Source organism: Carassius auratus, chromosome 48 (assembly GCF_003368295.1).
Source record: "Carassius auratus strain Wakin chromosome 48, ASM336829v1, whole genome shotgun sequence".
NCBI lineage: Eukaryota > Metazoa > Chordata > Actinopteri > Cypriniformes > Cyprinidae > Carassius > Carassius auratus.
This window is the reverse complement of record NC_039290.1, coordinates 3594219-3611797: the sequence shown is the minus strand read 5'-3', so window position 1 is coordinate 3611797 and position 17579 is coordinate 3594219. Positions and strand designations below refer to the sequence as shown.

The window sequence follows — 17579 nt, the reverse complement described above, 5'->3', positions numbered from 1 at the left end:
TAGACTTTTGTAACCGACTGTATCACAAGATAATATAAACCTGGTGAACTAAGCCTGTTAAATATTGGTCATCTACAGCATTCTGCACAAATAGTTGAATTTTGGTTGGCGAGAGAAGGAAGGATCCTGAATACTCAGCAAGTGCTCTTGATATTGCACTGCTCAGACACTCTGTGCAAATTAAAAAATCCATTGACTCTAAATAACAATGCCATGAGATTCAGCTAAGGTACATGAATTAGCTTGTTGCATTACTGACATGGTGTTTTAAAATGCAGTCACAATATTCAACAGGTTCTCTGCTGTAAACCTGCTAATGCTAAGACAGCCAAATTAAGGAGAATTCTACCTTACCCTCATTAACTTACAGTTAAGTTAGTAACTGACACATGAAGTTGACTGGCACATGCTGATTGTGCATGTGTGGACAAAATAATTGCCTAATTTTCATAACGGCCACTAATGAGAGGTTATGCCAATCACAGCACAATATCAAATGCTTAAGTTAACCTCCAAAATAGGTTTTGAGGTCATCTGAGGTTAGCTGATCACTCCATAATGGCAAGATAAATGAACTTCAACTGCTCCTCGATGAGTCTTATTTCTCTCTGTTTTCTATATTTATAGCTATTCTCAGAGGAGCAATTCAATAAACCTGTGGTTATTGGTTTCGTGGCAGGAGGCCGGCTGCCCCTTGAACAAAAGCACACACTCTATTACACTTGGCAAGAGATTTGAATCTGGAACTCAAAGCACCTCTTTGCAAAGCAATCAGAAGGGGTAGATCACTCTAAAATTAAAATACGATCATAGTTTATGCAATCTAAAGTCAGTTCACAAAAGTTGAACACAAAAGGAGATGTTAGACAAGATGTTAATGCAGCGTTGTTCTATAAAACACAAGTTCATACTGACAAAGAACTCTCAAGATCAAAAAAAATGACAAAAAGAACCATAAAATTTACTCATATGCCATATTCAAGTCCTCTGAAGCAGTACAAAAGCTTTGTGTTGTTATTCAATCATGCAATTTAGATATTCAAATTTGTATTGTTATACAAATACAACTTTCATGTAGAATGCAAGTTAAATAATGACTATAGAGTCTCTCAAGTTAAAAAAAAACGATAAAAAGCACATTCTTCTTCAATTGTTATTCAATTATGCAGTTTAAATGTGTACATTTATTCAAATTTGATGTCGAGATTGAATTCAAGACACAAGAACCAGTGAGATTTGAAATCACTGTCAAACATGGTGTGAAACATCTCTGAATTGCAATATTTTAATATATTTACAATTTCAGACCTATATCAAATGAGACGATTATATGTAAAAAAAAAAATAAAAAAATAAAAAATTCTAATTTGGCTCCAGAAGACTTGGGAAATTTTTCTACATTTTAGTTACATTTTGATAATAGGGCACCAATGACTTTAAATTAAAAGAAAATGGCATTTAAATACTGCTATAATTTTGTTTTTGTATTTCAAAAGCACAGGTTTGAAATGATGACAGAATTTTAATTTTGGGGTGAACTGTCCCTTTAATTGATGCCAACAGACAGTGACCATCGCTGACATTGCCAGGTGGACTTGGGACAGAAGGACATTTACTAACTCATTTAGTCACATAATGAGCTCAAGGACCAAAATAGAGCAAAGCTTGATGGAATTTGGTTCTTGCCAAAGAAATCTGACCTAAAACATTCACTATGGTCCCACATCATCACTCTTTTAGAAATTAGGCTTAATTTTGCAAGCTTAATTACTTGAGTTTATTTAACAAAATCACTTTTATCCTGTGTCATATTGTTCAGTAATGTCCAATAATTTATTTACTTCAAGTTTACTTGCTTTACAAATACTTTTCTGAGACATTTTTTTATGGTCAAGCTTGCATTTACCCATCCATCAATCCACTTTAAGCATCCCTATATGATACTGAAGCACAACCTGCAAATAATCACCTTAGAGGGCTAGAGAGACATTAAGCCACGAGTAGGGGAGTCATGGGATATGTCCATCAGAGACAGGCTTACTGAGCTCATATAAAGTGATTCATATTTACACCAGTCTTAATACCGCTGAGAGGGGGATGCTAACACACTAAATCCAGCACCGTCAGATAGCATACTTCTCCTTTGCACTGCACACACTTAACGTTCAGACAAAGTGGGTGGTCTTGAAGTCTAAAAATGCCATAGCTCTCATGAATTGCGGTTACATTTTTGGGGATTAATTTGTTTCATCTTGATAGACCTAAAAGAAACCAGCTTGGATCAACTATGAGTAAAAAGCTGAAGTGTTTAGAAGGGTTGAAGTTTAAATAACAGTTTGCTGGAGTGGTGTCCAAGAGATTCCCAACAACTAATCGGTCGCTGTGACTGTATCTTTCCAAACAGGACTCCCTTAGACCTCGATATTGAGTCACAGGCTTATTAAACCCAACCTTCACAGTCAAAATGCCAAACCACATCCTCAAATACCAATTAAGAACTTCTCGCAGAGATAGCTTTTAGCATAAATCTGACATCATATTAATATAGAATCTTTCTCTGTTCAAGGATCATCATGATTTATTGACAAAAGCAAATAATTAATGGTACAATATCAGTACTGATGAAACCATTCCTCCACTTTAAGAGATTTATTTAAAAATATAAATTTTTATCACAAACTTAACACCGCTGAGTACGAGTAACCATATCATTGGTACATTTATATAGAAGCCCATTTCCACAACATAAAAAGCATGCTTTGGTAAATCTTGATGTTGACTCGAAAACATTGCAATTATGAGATAAAAAGCTAAATTATGAGATAGGAATCGTAGTTATAGCATAAAAAGTCATAATTATGACAGAAAGTAAATGAAAGACTTTTTAATCTTAATTTCAACATGTCATAATTTGGACCTTTTATCATTTTTGCTTTTAATTTTTCTCATATTTTCAACTTTTTATGTCATATCTATGAAGTTCTATTTCATAACTACCACTTTCATCTCATACTCATAATTCTTTATGTGGCAGAAATGGGTTTCCGTACTTAGATCTTGACCAGTGACGCTGGGGGAACAGTGTCTGCCTCTGGAACATTATTGCACAATTACTGTTTTTATCTCTATTAAAGTGACCTAAAGGTGACCTTTTTAACAAAATGTGACAATACATCATGCTACATTGATTTGTGTGTATCTATCTAACAGGAGAGCGTGGACCTTGGGGAGATTATGTTCTCACTCTGCTATCTACCCACGGCAGGCAGATTAACACTCACTGTCATCAAGTGCAGGAACCTAAAGGCAATGGACATAACAGGATACTCAGGTAGCATTTCATCAGCTTTACTACCTTTGACCTTCATATTACAGACATGGGATTAGAAGTAATAATTTATTTCAAAGCAAATTTATTCATGTTTAAAATATATCACACATTAAAATGATAACATTATTGTTATTTAATGAAGCATTCTTCCCAAAATGATGTAAGTTATGTTAAATAAATATATATTAAAATATTCCCTTGTCAGGTTTAATGGTTTATATTTTTATTATGTTCATATTTTGATATGAAATATAAATCCTCAATGATTCAAACCCCTTGACACATCCTGAAATATAATAATTTATATTAGCTTTACCTCTGTTTTATGGTTTCTGGAAACTTTTTTTTTTTCCCATATATTGTTAATATATGCACATTCCAGCATGTTCTAATCATTGTTTCATGTTCCAAATTGGCTTCTGTTCAGTCTGTTCAGATAATCAGGAGCGTCACTAAGCAAATTAAACCTTAAAGTCTGAAGAAGAGCTCTGAATATGATGCAGTGAACAATTTTAAGCACCAATAAAATGAATTACTCACACTTTCATGTTTTTTTTCCTTATAATGACACAGTGTGTCTCACACCAGACATATTCACTTTTATCTGCTGAAGAGTAAACATTTTTCATTTGCAGTAAAATTGAATTCACATGAACTGGATAATATCTATTAAGAAGCGCCCCGAGCAAATTTGATGTCAGGACATCTGATTTGTTCTGCCCAAGCTGGAAGTAGTTTATGGCTTACTAATTTACAAGCATAATAGATCAGACAATTGTGCAGTGATGGAGAGGGATGGAAATGAGTATGCATTTCTGATGTCAGAATCAGCACTCGAGTCATTCCATTAAAGCCCCAAATCTCAACGGCTTTCCATTCCCACTGAATATTAAAATATCTCAATCATTTATTTGCAGTCTTTTCATCTGACAGTCTCGTCAACTTCATTGTTATTGTTAGAGCTTTAATTGACAAGTGCATACAACAATAATCAAAAATAAAAGCTCAAACTGCAGATGTGAAATTAATAACAGCTACACTATGAGCTGAAGAGATAACAATGTTCTTTCTGAGCAGATCCTTATGTGAAAGTATCCCTCATTTGTGACGGAAGACGTCTGAAAAAGAAGAAGACCACAACAAAGAAAAACACCCTGAATCCCACTTATAATGAGGCCATTATCTTTGACATCCCTCCCGAGAGCATGGACCAAGTCAGCTTGCACATCTCGGTCATGGACTATGACCTGTACGTAACACAAACAGCTATTTTTCTCATTTTTATATTGAAATTTAAAGGGACAGTTTAACCAAAAAAAAGAAATAGAAAGACAATTCTGTCATCATTTACTTATTTATTGATCATTTACTGTAATTATATATTTTATGGCTTCAGAAGGCATGTATTCGACTTATAGGATACTTTTAAGATGATTTGCAAGCTGGAAACTTCAGTCCTCATTCTTTGTAATTGCATGGGATGGAAAACTTTTATTATTATTATTAATATTATAATACATATAATATTATTATTAAATTATTGATATTAATTATTAATTTAACATATTTTATTATTTTTTAAACAAATAAATAATTTTAAATTTATGCTTTAACCATACCAGTTTGAAATAGCTTGAGAAAATGATGACAAAATTTACTTTCGCAATTCGGGTATCTTGGAGGGAGCTGCTTTATTCAACATGGATTGGCTTTTATTATATATATATATGTATTTCTCTTTTGTTTTCATCTTTCTAAATATTTATACACACCTAACCTAAAAATGCTTTAACAATGCTATTCTTCAGTGTCATGCCTTAAGCTGAACTAAATTACAAATAGCCTGTGACCCTGGACCACAAAACCAGTCATAAGGGTCAATTTTTCAAAATTGAGATTAATACATCTGAAAGATGAAGAAATAAGCTTTCCATTGATGTATAGTTTATTAGGATAGGACAATATTTAATAATAGAACTATTTGTAAATCTGGAATCTGAGGTTGCAAAAAAAATCTAAATATTAAGAAAATCGCCTTTAAAATTGTCCAAATAAAGTTCGTACCAATGAATATTACTAATCAAAAATTACGTTTTGATATATTTATGGTAGAAAATTTACAAAATATCTTCATGGAACATGTTCTTTACTTAATATTGTAGTGATTTTTGGCATAAAAGAAAAAAACTATCATTTTGATTTATACAATGTATTTTTGTCTAATGCTACAAATACAGGTGCATCTCAATAAATTAGAATGTCATGGAAAAGTTCATTTATTTCAGTAATTCAACTCAAATTGTGAAACTTGTGCATTAAATAAATTCAATGCAAAGTGTATATATATATATATATATATATATATATATATATATATATATATATATATATATATATATATATATATATATATATATATAAAATCTGGGGGAGCGCCAGTAGGGATTTCGCCTAGGGCGTCGAATTGGCTAGAAATGGCCCTGTGTGTTTCTTGGAGAACATCTGGAGAAGTTTAGCTTTACATCACATTACATCACCAATAGATACTCTGCAGTGAATGGGTGCCATCAGAATGAGAGTCCAAACAACTGATTAAAAACATCACAATAATTACAAGTAATCCATCCATCCATTCCATTCCAGTGAAGTGAAAAACTGTTTAAGAGAAACAAATCCATTATTAAACCGTTGCTTCTGGCCAAAATAGAGTTCATAAAGCATAATAATGCATCCTCCTCTGACTGAGCATTGTCATCTCACATCAAAATGCACCAATATATTTTTTTGCTGATTATTGTGTATCAGCTGTTTGATCTCTCATTCTGACGGCACCCATTCACTGCAAAGGATCCGCTGGTGAGCAAGTGATGTGATGCTTATGTAATGCTAAATTTCTCAGAAACAAACTGATTAAAATCTTGGATGACCTGAGGATGAGTAAAAAAATTGTTTTATTTTTTTTAGGTGAACGATTCCTTTGCATTAAAGGGATATACCAATGTATAAATAATTCCGTAACAAATGATTCATTCTTTCAGAGTGGGGCACAATGAGATAATTGGTGTGTGCCGTTTGGGCAGTGGTGCTGAAGGCTTAGGTAGAGACCACTGGAATGAGATGCTCGCATACCCCCGTAAGCCAATTGCACACTGGCACTCCCTGCTGGAACCTAAGAAATTAGAAAAAGAGGTAAGTAACCTCACTCCAGCACATGTATATACAAACATGAGGGGGAGATATTATAACCCTCTGAATTTGTGATTATATAGAACTAAAAACTTTAAAAAAAAAAAAAAGTTTTTAATATGCAAATTGCATTTCCAGAATTAATTTCTGACCAGTCACCTATCCTTCTTTGTAAACATTCAAATCCCTCTAGTAACATCCTCACACTTGTACTGTGCTTCATGGATAAAACATGAGTAGAATATGTCAGTGTTGATTTTAATTCAAACACACTGAAATTCTGTCCCCTTTCTGGCCTGTATTCAAGAGTTAATCATGAGGGTAAAAATTTTTTTTGGCCTTATGCAAATGGTGCAGGTTACACATTTTGGTCTCTTTTGTTTATTTTAATTATGTTTTAATTATGTAAGATGTTTATTAATATGCAGTTTGAATAATGACTTTGTTTTGAAAAAACTTACATAATTAATTAAAAATAATTTGAGGTCCTGTCTGGGCTTCTATGAATTGTGATTGGGCATGTGGCCACATGATCTTTTACCTGAATATTTAATTAAGTATGCCTGAGCTAAACAAAGGTTTATACAGACTGTAAATCATTGTTTTTGGCAATTAAAATGGTCTATAGTTGTGTTTTCAGTACAGGTTTTTGTTATCTACACTGTTTGGAGTAATTAATTTCTTTCTAACAGTGCTCACATTGTCAGTTTTTATACTGAATAAATTAGTGTCAGGGGCTGCCAAGTCTGCAGTTTGGAATTGGATGGTATTGGGTACATTTAAACTGTTGTCATAGGTTAGAGGTTTGACATATCACATTAATTGTATTTGACTGCCATGCTTGTATTGAAATTGAAATATTTTTATATTCCAGCAGTGATAAAACTAGTGCTAGATGATGAGTTTTGTCTGAGACCAGCATTGGTAGGGACCTTAGAGCTCCTTCATGAAAACTGACTGTGTTTCTGTTTGCAATTGCATAAACTGCATAACAATGACTGTAAAATATGTATTTAAGGTATGGGAAGTGACACATTTTGAGTTTTGATATAGGGTAATTGGGCTAGTTTGGTCTATTTTTAATTGGCCATTGTGCTAGTTTTGTTACATAGACCTGGCAACTCTGAATAGTAATTCTTTGTTAGTGGTCAACCGATATATCGCCAAAGGCCAATATATCGGACGATATTTGTAAATAACAAATAATAAATATAAAAAAAATACATTTTTTTTTTAAATACTCAAAAAAATACTCAAAAAAAAAATATATACATTTTTCTGCTTGGTCGATGTGTTCGAGGGAGGACTTTTTTGTTTTTTATTTTGTTCTCTGTCAAATACGGATAGAAGTCTGTCTAATAATCAGATAGAATGGTTAAACAAATTAATAAATGTATACAGAAAGAATTATAATGATAACTTATATAATATTATTAGTAATAGAAAGGCAAACAGTATAAAACTTTCTCATTTGCTGTCAGCGTTAAGCAAATACGCATTTATATAATTTAAACAAATCTTTGAATGACTAATGAACATTTAATTTCACAAACCTTGCAAACTTAGTTTAATCCAGCTGTGAGATCTTTTGAATAGTGCATTTTTATCCAGCATGATCCCGTGTTCTCTGTGTGATGGTAGGTCCGTGTGAATTGAATGCTTTTAACTTTAAACTCGTGATTTCAAATTTGCCCACTGTCATATTCATGTAATTTTCACTGTGTGCTGGTATGTAAAATGAGGGTTACCTTGGCTTTATTTGAAAAATATGATTTCCCAGAAAACTGAGTGCTCTGTTGGTTACAGTGTCTACTTCCTTTTTAATTATATTTTTATAAAAATATTTTTTTTTTCGAAAAATACTTTGTCATCTAAAGCATAAGTATGATTACATTTTTACGTTGTCAAATGATTTCAAATTTCTTAAATATTAATAATTGTAAAATATATTATATCGGCTATCAGCCCCCCTGCTTTCCAAGATATCGGCATCAGCATCGGTTGACCACTATTCTTTGCTAATAAAAAAATAAATAAAATAAACAATATTCAACAAAGGCTAATTCTCTTCTTGCAAATTTGTTACATAGTAAAATGCTAATAATTGCATGTAAAACATGAAAAAAAACTTGTGTTTGTTAAGTTGGTTAATTTGTAGCCTTGTGTGCAATATAGATGATAAGAAGTAGAACATAGATGTTATTGGATTTGCTTGCTTTGCTTTGTATAATTGAAAAAAAATATGTATTATTTCAAAATATTATTAGTGTTTTTGTTTATTTATTTTAGAAAATAATTAGCTTAAAAATAATGAGTAAGTTCTTTAGATGCATAAATTTCATGTAACCACAGTTTGAAATCCACTCTTCTCAGCAATTTGTGCTATCTATAAGACGCAGTTCTTCTATAACAATAAACTGCTCTATAATGCTCTCATTGATGGGTTTTCATATGTCTTCTCTTACAGTGGAAAGCTAGAACGGCCAGTTTTGACAGTCAGGGGTCCTGTCCCTCCCCCAAACCTCCTGCCAGCCCTTGATCAGAGCCATATGTGAAACTTCAGGCTTGGCATCCTCCGTTTGTCACTCTGATGAAAACGAGAGCCCTGCTATTTCCATTTTCTGCTATGGGTTGTTTTAGATGGGTCCCAAACACTGATCTAAGATCTTTACCCTGATGTTCCTCATGTTCCAGTCTGTACAATCCTCTGTCAAATCTTTGGGAGTGCTTTACAAACCTCTGTACCTAGAATATTCTACAAAGCCAGCGTTGTGTTCTTAGAATAGCTTGGTATCGTCAGCAGAGATGTTTCCTTCCTATATGAATTTTCCCCTAGCATCTAAATTCCGATCCAATGTTCTGCAAGCGGTCTACATGCAAACAGAGGTTTCTGCACAACACTGCAAGGCTCTTTGTAGATGGCTCTGTTCAGATCTTAAGATCAGCTATTGGAAGTACTAAGAATGAGGTCAGAAAGATAAAATATTGAGGGAAAGGACAAGTTTGAGTGAGAAAAGGGAAGAGAATGGATTTGTCATGTGCTGTATACTGAGAACAAACCATTTTCTCTGTCAAATCCTTATGTGAAACCTATGTGAAGGTACACGTTTTAAGAAGAATATTGAAATATTTATCAGTTTATAGATGTTATATAAATGTTATGTGTAAAAAGAGTCTAAATTTATCAGAGCACAACACATTTTTCCTATCCATTCATTTCTTGCCAAAACAAAAGACGGTTTACATGTAAAGTTCCTGTTCACACACAAAAACACTTCACATGTAGCTTAATAAATTTATGTGATTGAGATCGGCGAATACAAAAGTGCTGAAATATTCATAGAGATCTGATTTGATTTATGTGGGTTTTATTCACTTTATGAAACAGCATTTAAAGAAGTACAGACTGCTTTCAATAGCCATTCAACTCCTCTTTGAATCCTCCTGCTGTTTCTAATGTTGACATATCGTTCATCTTTTGGCATGTAATTTCATTGTGAGTTAAATTGGACTGTCAAAGTTTTACGTATTTTGACATATTGTCTGAGAAAATGTCTTGAGTAAACAATGTAGGCTCAAATGTATCAAATATATTCATATTCTGTACTGTATAAAAGAGCAGGGATAACTTTACAACTAATATTCATCTTCAGATTCATATTTTTCATTTGCTTGTTTGATTTGACATAAAAAAATTATGTGTAGAAAACAGGGATATTTGAAATGATGTGAATTTATATCTGTATAACAACACAATTTAATGTATAACTGTCAACTGATCAGTTTCTTTAAATACAATTCAAAGTAATGCCATTTTACCCAATAATAATTGTTATAATATTTAATGCTCAACAAAGCTAAACAGAGCAATCAAAATAATATTATTTCTCTTTGAATTTTGTATGTCATAAATGATTGAACAAAATTCAAAGATTTCATTGCCCGCAATATTTAATTTGTTTATCCCTGTGGTTTCTATCTTGTTGTTTTACATGGTTATTCATTCGTAACACAGTTTAACTTAGAATTTCAATTTAACAGAGAACCCCTGCTAAATTATGATTACTGTAGTTAATATTTCTCCTGTCATTACAAAATCAAACATAGTGCAGATTCTGGAAATTAATGACATAAATGCACAGAAATGACATTGATTCAGAACTTCCCTTAAAAGTCCTGGACATACAGTATGTCTCAAATAAAAAAGACAGAGAAGTCAATGCATGTATAAGTGCACAGGAGATGACCCTTGATAGGACAACCTACTATGCAGGAAGTTCATTGTCACAGATGGTGGGCACAGCTCAAGATACCAGAACAATGACTTTACAATGATCTCCATTTAGTTTTGCTGAAATATCTTAAAACATACATGGTACTTGGGCCCCTTTTTGCATAATGCCCTCCATCGTCTCATTGGGTATCTGTTAAGCTTTAAATATTTCTATATAGTAAAATAGATTTAATATTTTGACAGAATCTTAAAAAAAAAAATCCAAGTTAACTTGTTAAAGAAATGGTTGTGACAAAATACAACTTTTTGGTCCTGTTTTTAGAATATCACCAATGTTGTAATACTCAGATAAAAGTGTTTCTGTAGGTGAATGTAAAGTTAATAAGGTTTAGATCTGGTTCTTTACCTCACTAACTCTTGTGTGCTGGTGTTTTAACAACCTGTTTTTGCCCCCTTGTGAATCTGAAAAACTTTCTAATTTTGTATTGATCATTTGTACATGCAATATAACTTGTAATGTTTGAAAGAGTTCTTGTATTTCAAAAATGCCAAAATAAAATGTTGGTTCAGCCATTTCAAGGGTAGACTTGCTTCTTTTCACTCTTGTCAACAGCAAATCACAAAAAGTGTGTTAGCATTGATTAGTCAATTATTGACTATTTTAATATGTGCAACAAAAGCAATCTGTGTATTTTTAAAGGTAAAGGATTAGTTCACCCCCCCAAAAATAAATATGTTTTATCATAATTTCCTCACCCTCAAGATGTTCCAAAACCTGTACGACTTGATTTCATTTATTTCTTAATTTTGCTAAATGCTGTTGAACATTTAATTACAACGGATGGGTGCAAGGACGTAAAACTACCATAATAAAAGTGGTTGTATTGTATAGTATTATAAAAGAGATTATATTTCAAATCTTCTGTCTTCTGAATACACATAATAATTTTATGTGAGAAACAGGCCTACATTTAAGTTATTTCTAATTAATTCTGTACTGCCGAATAAGAGCAGGATTCAAATTAAAGCATAAAATTACAGGTAAAACTAACATACACACATATTTTATTAATTTGTTTCCTTCAGATTCATGTTTTATTAAAAGACATATTATAGGCATAGCTTGTGTGAGAGAAAGACCAATACGATCACACAGCAATTCGTACATTTTTCACGAGGTGACTTATTCGTACGACAACACTCGTACAAATTCATACGATTTTTGCCAAATCTTACGCATTTTACGAGTTTCACAATTCGTATGAATTTGTACTAATGACCTACACTTAACCCCGCCCCTAAACCTAACCATCACTGGGGTTTAGACAAATCGTATAAAATCGTATGAGAGAGGTAGTACAAATTCGTACTAATAAGCCACCTCGTAAAATACGTATGAATTGGTCGTGAGATAGCGTTGGAAAGACAGAAATTAAAGTTGTTTATAATAAGCAGACGATCTTTCCCTTCAGTGAGCAGTCAACTGCTGCAACTGAATCACTAAATCAGTGATTTGAACTTGAGACCAGGTTTAATCATAAAGAAATCATTCAGACTGGTTTTGTGAACAGGATCGACCAATTCATTTAAAAGTTCTGACTCACAAGAAAAACACTAGTGGTGGTTTTGTGTTCCTTTTCAAACACAAAAAAAGCCTTAGAAGAAATGAATCCATACAAACTTGACAACTTGAAGGTGAGTAAATAATGGCAGGATTTTCATTTTCAGTAACTATCCCTTTAGGAAAATCACAAACGTTTTGTACCCAGGAGCACACAAGGCCTTTAAGTGCTAAAAAAGAGACACTATTCTTCAGGTGGTGGCATAATTGCCCATAACTTCTTCTTCAGCACTAGTTTATACAGAATCTGGTACCCATCATCCCAGGCATAGAGCTGCCGCTCCTCAGGATTGTATTTAAGGCTGGAATGGGCCCCGTAGCGCCTTGGGAAATAAATCAAAGGGGCCTCTCCGCTGCTAACCATGTCATTCACATCAAACACACACTGCACACGCGAACGGCTCGGTGGCTTGGTGTTGTAAACCACATAGACCGTGCCGCAGACAATAAAAGCAGCTTCAGCATTGTTTCTTGGACATGCTGTGTCCCACATCTGCTCTATATCCAGTGAATCTATATCCATCTTTGCAAGATTAATAGTGTCTCCAGCCGGATACAGTGCCCATAGCCCATCCTCATCCGCCACCAGGTCCACCAGTGTCTCTGGATTGAGCTGGTACACCGGGCTGCGATCGTCCATGGGAAGGACCGCGCTGTCTGCAACCAAACCATTCTTGAGGTCATACTTGATAACTTGGAGTTCTGAGCTTTCACTGACGTAATAGAGAAAGCCATCGTAGACTGCATGACCGGTCCCGTTCCAAGCGGTGGGCACAGTGATCTGCTTGCCTTTAGATACGCCTGATGATGCTGAGAGCTCTCGCACGGAGTTGAACTCGTACAGCGTGTTATCGGACGTGCCGTTGAAGACATAGACTTTTGCTGACCTGGCATCTTTGGTCCAGACACCTTTTGGGCTTCCCAATCTCTTAAGGATCTTCATTGCTTTTAGACTGGATACAATGTTCAAGCACACTGATGATGAAATAAAAAAAAAAGATTAATGTCAACAGGAAGCGTCCTATGATTAATATGGCAATCTTTGAAAGCATTTATACAGACTTCTTAGTTTGCACAAACACTGAAGACCAAGTTTGTGAGTTTAAACCCTTTTTCTACTTTATTAAAGAAATAAACACAGAAAAATGACATTGTAAGCCTCCAGCAGTGAAAGATCCACCCTTAAATGTCACGTCTGCTGTTATAAATGTGTAGGCCAGGGAGGATTGTGTGCGGCTTAACAAGGATAAATTTTAATAATACTCTTCATTATAATACACAGGCCATTTGGGAACTATTTTTAAGACACATAATTTCAAAGAAATACAATTTATTGAAACGTTTTGGGCTCGAACAGATTCCTCTGTCATGATTTGTCACATCAATAAATTAAATTGAGTCATGCTGTTAATTTTTTTTTAAAATAATAAAGCTTATAACAATAATCCAATCAAGGATATGTTAATATGTTTTCCTTTTTTATAAATTCTTACCTTCTTTTGTTTGGTACAAAAAGGTATTGATAAGATACACTACTGTTAAAATGTTTGGAGTCAGTAATACTACAGTATCTATTTATTTATTTAAATGAATATACTACATTTGTTCTGCAAAAATACAAAAAAATCCTGTTTTTATACTTTTCATTCAACAATCCTGGGAAAAAAAGTATCATGGGTAACTGTTTTCAACATAGATGATATAAAAAATGTTATTAAGCACCAAATCAGCATATTAGAATGAATTCTGAAGGATTGTGTAACACTGGAGTAATGCAGCTGCTATAAATGTAGTTTTGCCATTACAGGAATAAATAACTATATATTGTATTATTATTTTTATTAATATAAATATACGAATTTATCATTAATATTACAGTTCTATACAATCTTACAGATTTATTGTATTTTATGATCAAACACGGGCAGCCTTGGTAAGATCTTACAACTTTTGAATGTTATTGTATGGCATCCTTTGTTGTCAAAGAAATAAAGAAATAAATTCAATGGATTGGAATATTGCATTCAACTTTCAGTTTTAAACTGGATTCAGCCTTTGGGGAAAAAAGTTTTTTATGTTGGATACATACAGTGTTTTCTCTGGAAACACTGGAAAATCAGACTGGGAGAAGAAATAGCTGCAATGCAGGACAGAGAGTGTGAACAAAGAGCGTGTGCTTTGATTTAGGACATTTCTTTTTTTTTGAGGACTAGCATCCCAGTTAACCTCACCCATACTGGGACTATTCTCACCCGAAGAGTCTTTGCTTTGATGGTTGAAACCCTGCTTTCTACTAATGATTGGCTTATGCTGGGGATTTATTGATTTAGAGGAAACATGTGTTGTGTTCTGTTAATTAGGAAACAAGGAACAAAGAATCAAGCCAATCAGTTCACTGGATTAGCCATTTGGCTCTTGTGGTTTAGATGTTACACAACTGAGTTGTGGCTTATTTTTTTATCCAGTATGTTGGAATCAAAGCAGAGTGTACAGAAGATGTGTTTCATTTGGCTCTTCATCTGTCTCCACTGAAGTACTGTGTTGTTAACACTACGGAGAGTCCAGTAAATGTCATATAGGAAAACTACAAACCTTTCTCCCAAACTGGTCTAATGTGTTATATGCTAAATTTGCCTACAATCCCTCAAATTAGTCTATGTCAAGGCTAAAGCTAAAAGTATAAGATCAAAAGTTGAGCTTCAGCTGTCAAAACTGAATTCCCCCGACTCACCAGACAACTCAAAGAACTCTTCCTTCTTCCCCTCTTTGACAACCACGTCTTGTTCCACCATTTTGTCTGCTGCTTTCACACAAGGCTTAGGGGGATTCTTGGTTTCTATGTAGTCCATCTCACGCTCCACGCGGTCTACCCTTGCTCCTGCACCCTCCATGTCTGAACGCAATTTATCATGTTCCTTGCCCAACTTTCCCAACAGATCTGCAGCCTGCTGCCGGAATTCCTTTAGGTCGGAGCTGTAGCGGTTGTTCTGTTCTTGCCACAAGGCAATGCGCTCCTGGAAGAATGACAAACAGATTAATGAGTCACGCAATTGTTTAAGATGATCACAGAGTGTAGCAAATTCTTTCCAATGACGAGTTTTCTGTGCATTATTAAAGGGCTGTTGGTAATAAAGGTGAAGAAGTCTTGAGTAATTCTGGACAGGATGTGTTGGGCCCTTTTGCCAAGTCAGGAAAACTGTAGAGTAAAAAAGCTCATTAGATATTTAAAAGGTTTACTGCAATCATCATCTAAAGCCAGGAGAAAGAGAACCTTAGTAATGTATTGTATTTTAAAGTATTGTATTTTCGAGCATTTTCAAAAGGACTTGAAAGAACTCATTAAAGAACAATACAAAAAAATACAAAAATATCATATTCCACATATCATTTATCATTACGAATAAAGTTTGAAAGTACAGAATTTATTTGACATTTTGTATTTATTTTTTTAACATTATAAATGTCTTTAATTAATTTAATGTATCCTTGCTGAGTTTAATATATATATAGCCATTAAATATGTAAAGCATATCACTGTGGCCACCCCAAGGCTCTTTTGCTCCAGGCTCTAGCTGAATTTAATATTACATGATTTCTAATCCAAACAAACTTTGTTTTGCATATATTTTGCATTAATATTCTTTTTTTTTTAAGTCATCGTGTACTTTAGGCCAAGAAAAACAAACAAACAAAAACACTTTTTCCTTACTAGGAGCTTCTAATCCTGTTGTACTCAACCTTCCACTCATTTTATTAAAAACAGAAATAGTTTTTTAACCGTTGAATGGACTCCTGCTAATTCAGGTAATCAAGACAGACCTGTCTGCTTATAATATATGTAAATTGACTGAATAAATTCATTTTTATAATGAAGTGTCTACTTAATCGAGACTAATTAATTTGGTTAATGAAACAGTGTTAGAATTTTTCAGCTCAGCTTCACTGAGAACGAAAATGCTGAGCTAAACTATTTTGTCAATCGGGGGGTGTTTCTCTGCTATGGGATACAACTTTACTCGGACAGTTTACAAAAAAAAAAGACTGGTAAGTCTTAAGTAGATGAGTGACAACACTGGCTTGAATAAACTCTTTTTAATCTCCACTTTTTCATGGTTCTTTGATCTGCAAAGTCACTGCTGTTTTGGGATGATATGTCTGAGGGACTACTGCCACTGGAACAGATTTCGCATTTTCAAGAGTCTTTGAGTGGAATAGACATCGTGAATGCTCTTAACTGTCCTAATATCACTGTTTTATCTCAGAGTTTTGATGTATGTATGGAAAAGTGGATGTCTCTTTAAAATGGCTGAAAACTAGCAGAAGTGCAGAAACTGAAAAAGCCAGAAGCCAGACAAGCCAAATGTCTCTTACCTCCATAGCAAGCATCCTGTTTTCCAAGTAGTTCATCAGACCCTGATAGTGGTACTGGCCTCTTGAACGAGTCACAGCGGTCAAGAGAATGAAGAATATGGTGGCTTTCATGGTGGTTTTGGATAAGGGCCACTTTCAGGTACTCTACAAAACAAAAGAACTCTCCAGACTCTGTGAGGCTGATGTGCTGCAGCTGCTTATGGGCTGTCCTTGTCCTCTAGGGAGCATGTGAGTGCTCACAAGGAGAAGGACCTGAAACACAGACTTCCAGAGTTTCAAATTCGCTGGCTCTCTCACTTGACTGGAATGTTTTTACTGACACCGAGGGAGGAGCCATGTATCTCTGGCCTCTCTCTGTCCTCAAACAGAACCGTGTACGTAGTGTGCTTGAAAGATGAAATCAGTGAAAAACAGTAAAAAAAATAAATAAATAGTACTAATTATATAATGTAACATTTCCAATTTCTGCAGTTTTATATGAAATGTAAACTCTTAAAAATTAATTTTTCATAATAATGCAATAGAAGAACCATTTTGGGTTATTCTTTCCACTACAAAAAACATTTTGTGCAATGGAAATGTTCCATGGATGTTGAAGGTTAAAGGTTCAGAGTCTATAGATTGTTGGCTAGATATGCACAAAATTATGTCTTACTGGCAACTTTTTTTAAGCAAATTGGTATAATGTATAATAGTGGTTAAAATAGTTAAATATGACAAAACCAATTTGTTCTAAGTTATGCAACAACCCCATATCTAAATTTAACAGTAAAACATCCATCGTGTTTGCTTGATCAGAAATATATCTTACATGGATGAGGAAATCCCATCACCCT

General features: G+C 33.9%; 2 protein-coding genes across 2 annotated transcripts in view; one reads left to right on the top strand and one right to left on the bottom strand.

Moving 5' to 3' along the window:
- Positions 1 to 11323, top strand: part of LOC113065288 (synaptotagmin-6-like) — a 30997-nt gene extending 19674 nt beyond the window's left edge. Inside the window, exons 5-8 of the mRNA XM_026236527.1 lie at positions 3211 to 3331; positions 4409 to 4580; positions 6370 to 6520; positions 8985 to 11323. Of these exons, the coding sequence (XP_026092312.1) occupies positions 3211 to 3331; positions 4409 to 4580; positions 6370 to 6520; positions 8985 to 9056 (516 nt within the window). The 3' untranslated portion in view covers positions 9057 to 11323. The remainder of the gene's footprint in view (positions 1 to 3210; positions 3332 to 4408; positions 4581 to 6369; positions 6521 to 8984) is intronic.
- LOC113065542 (olfactomedin-like protein 3B) lies at positions 9869 to 17039 on the bottom strand. Its single transcript, XM_026236872.1, has 3 exons — positions 16744 to 17039; positions 15104 to 15386; positions 9869 to 13347 (listed from the first exon to the last, which is right to left on the bottom strand). The coding sequence occupies exons 1-3, from the start codon at positions 16852 to 16854 to the stop codon at positions 12557 to 12559; spliced, it is 1185 nt and encodes a 394-aa protein (XP_026092657.1). The 5' UTR covers positions 16855 to 17039; the 3' UTR covers positions 9869 to 12556.
- Between the last annotated feature and the right edge of the window lie 540 nt (positions 17040 to 17579).

Coding starts and splice junctions, on each gene's coding strand:
- LOC113065542 (XM_026236872.1), bottom strand. CDS start 16,854: ATGAAAGCCACCATATTCTTCATTCTCTTGACCGCTGTGACTCGTTCA. Junction 15,387..16,743: donor ACAGGATGCTTGCTATGGAG/GTAAGAGACATT, acceptor TCATTCTTCCAG/GAGCGCATTGCCTTGTGGCA. Junction 13,348..15,103: donor AGAGTTCTTTGAGTTGTCTG/GTGAGTCGGGGG, acceptor TTTCATCATCAG/TGTGCTTGAACATTGTATCC.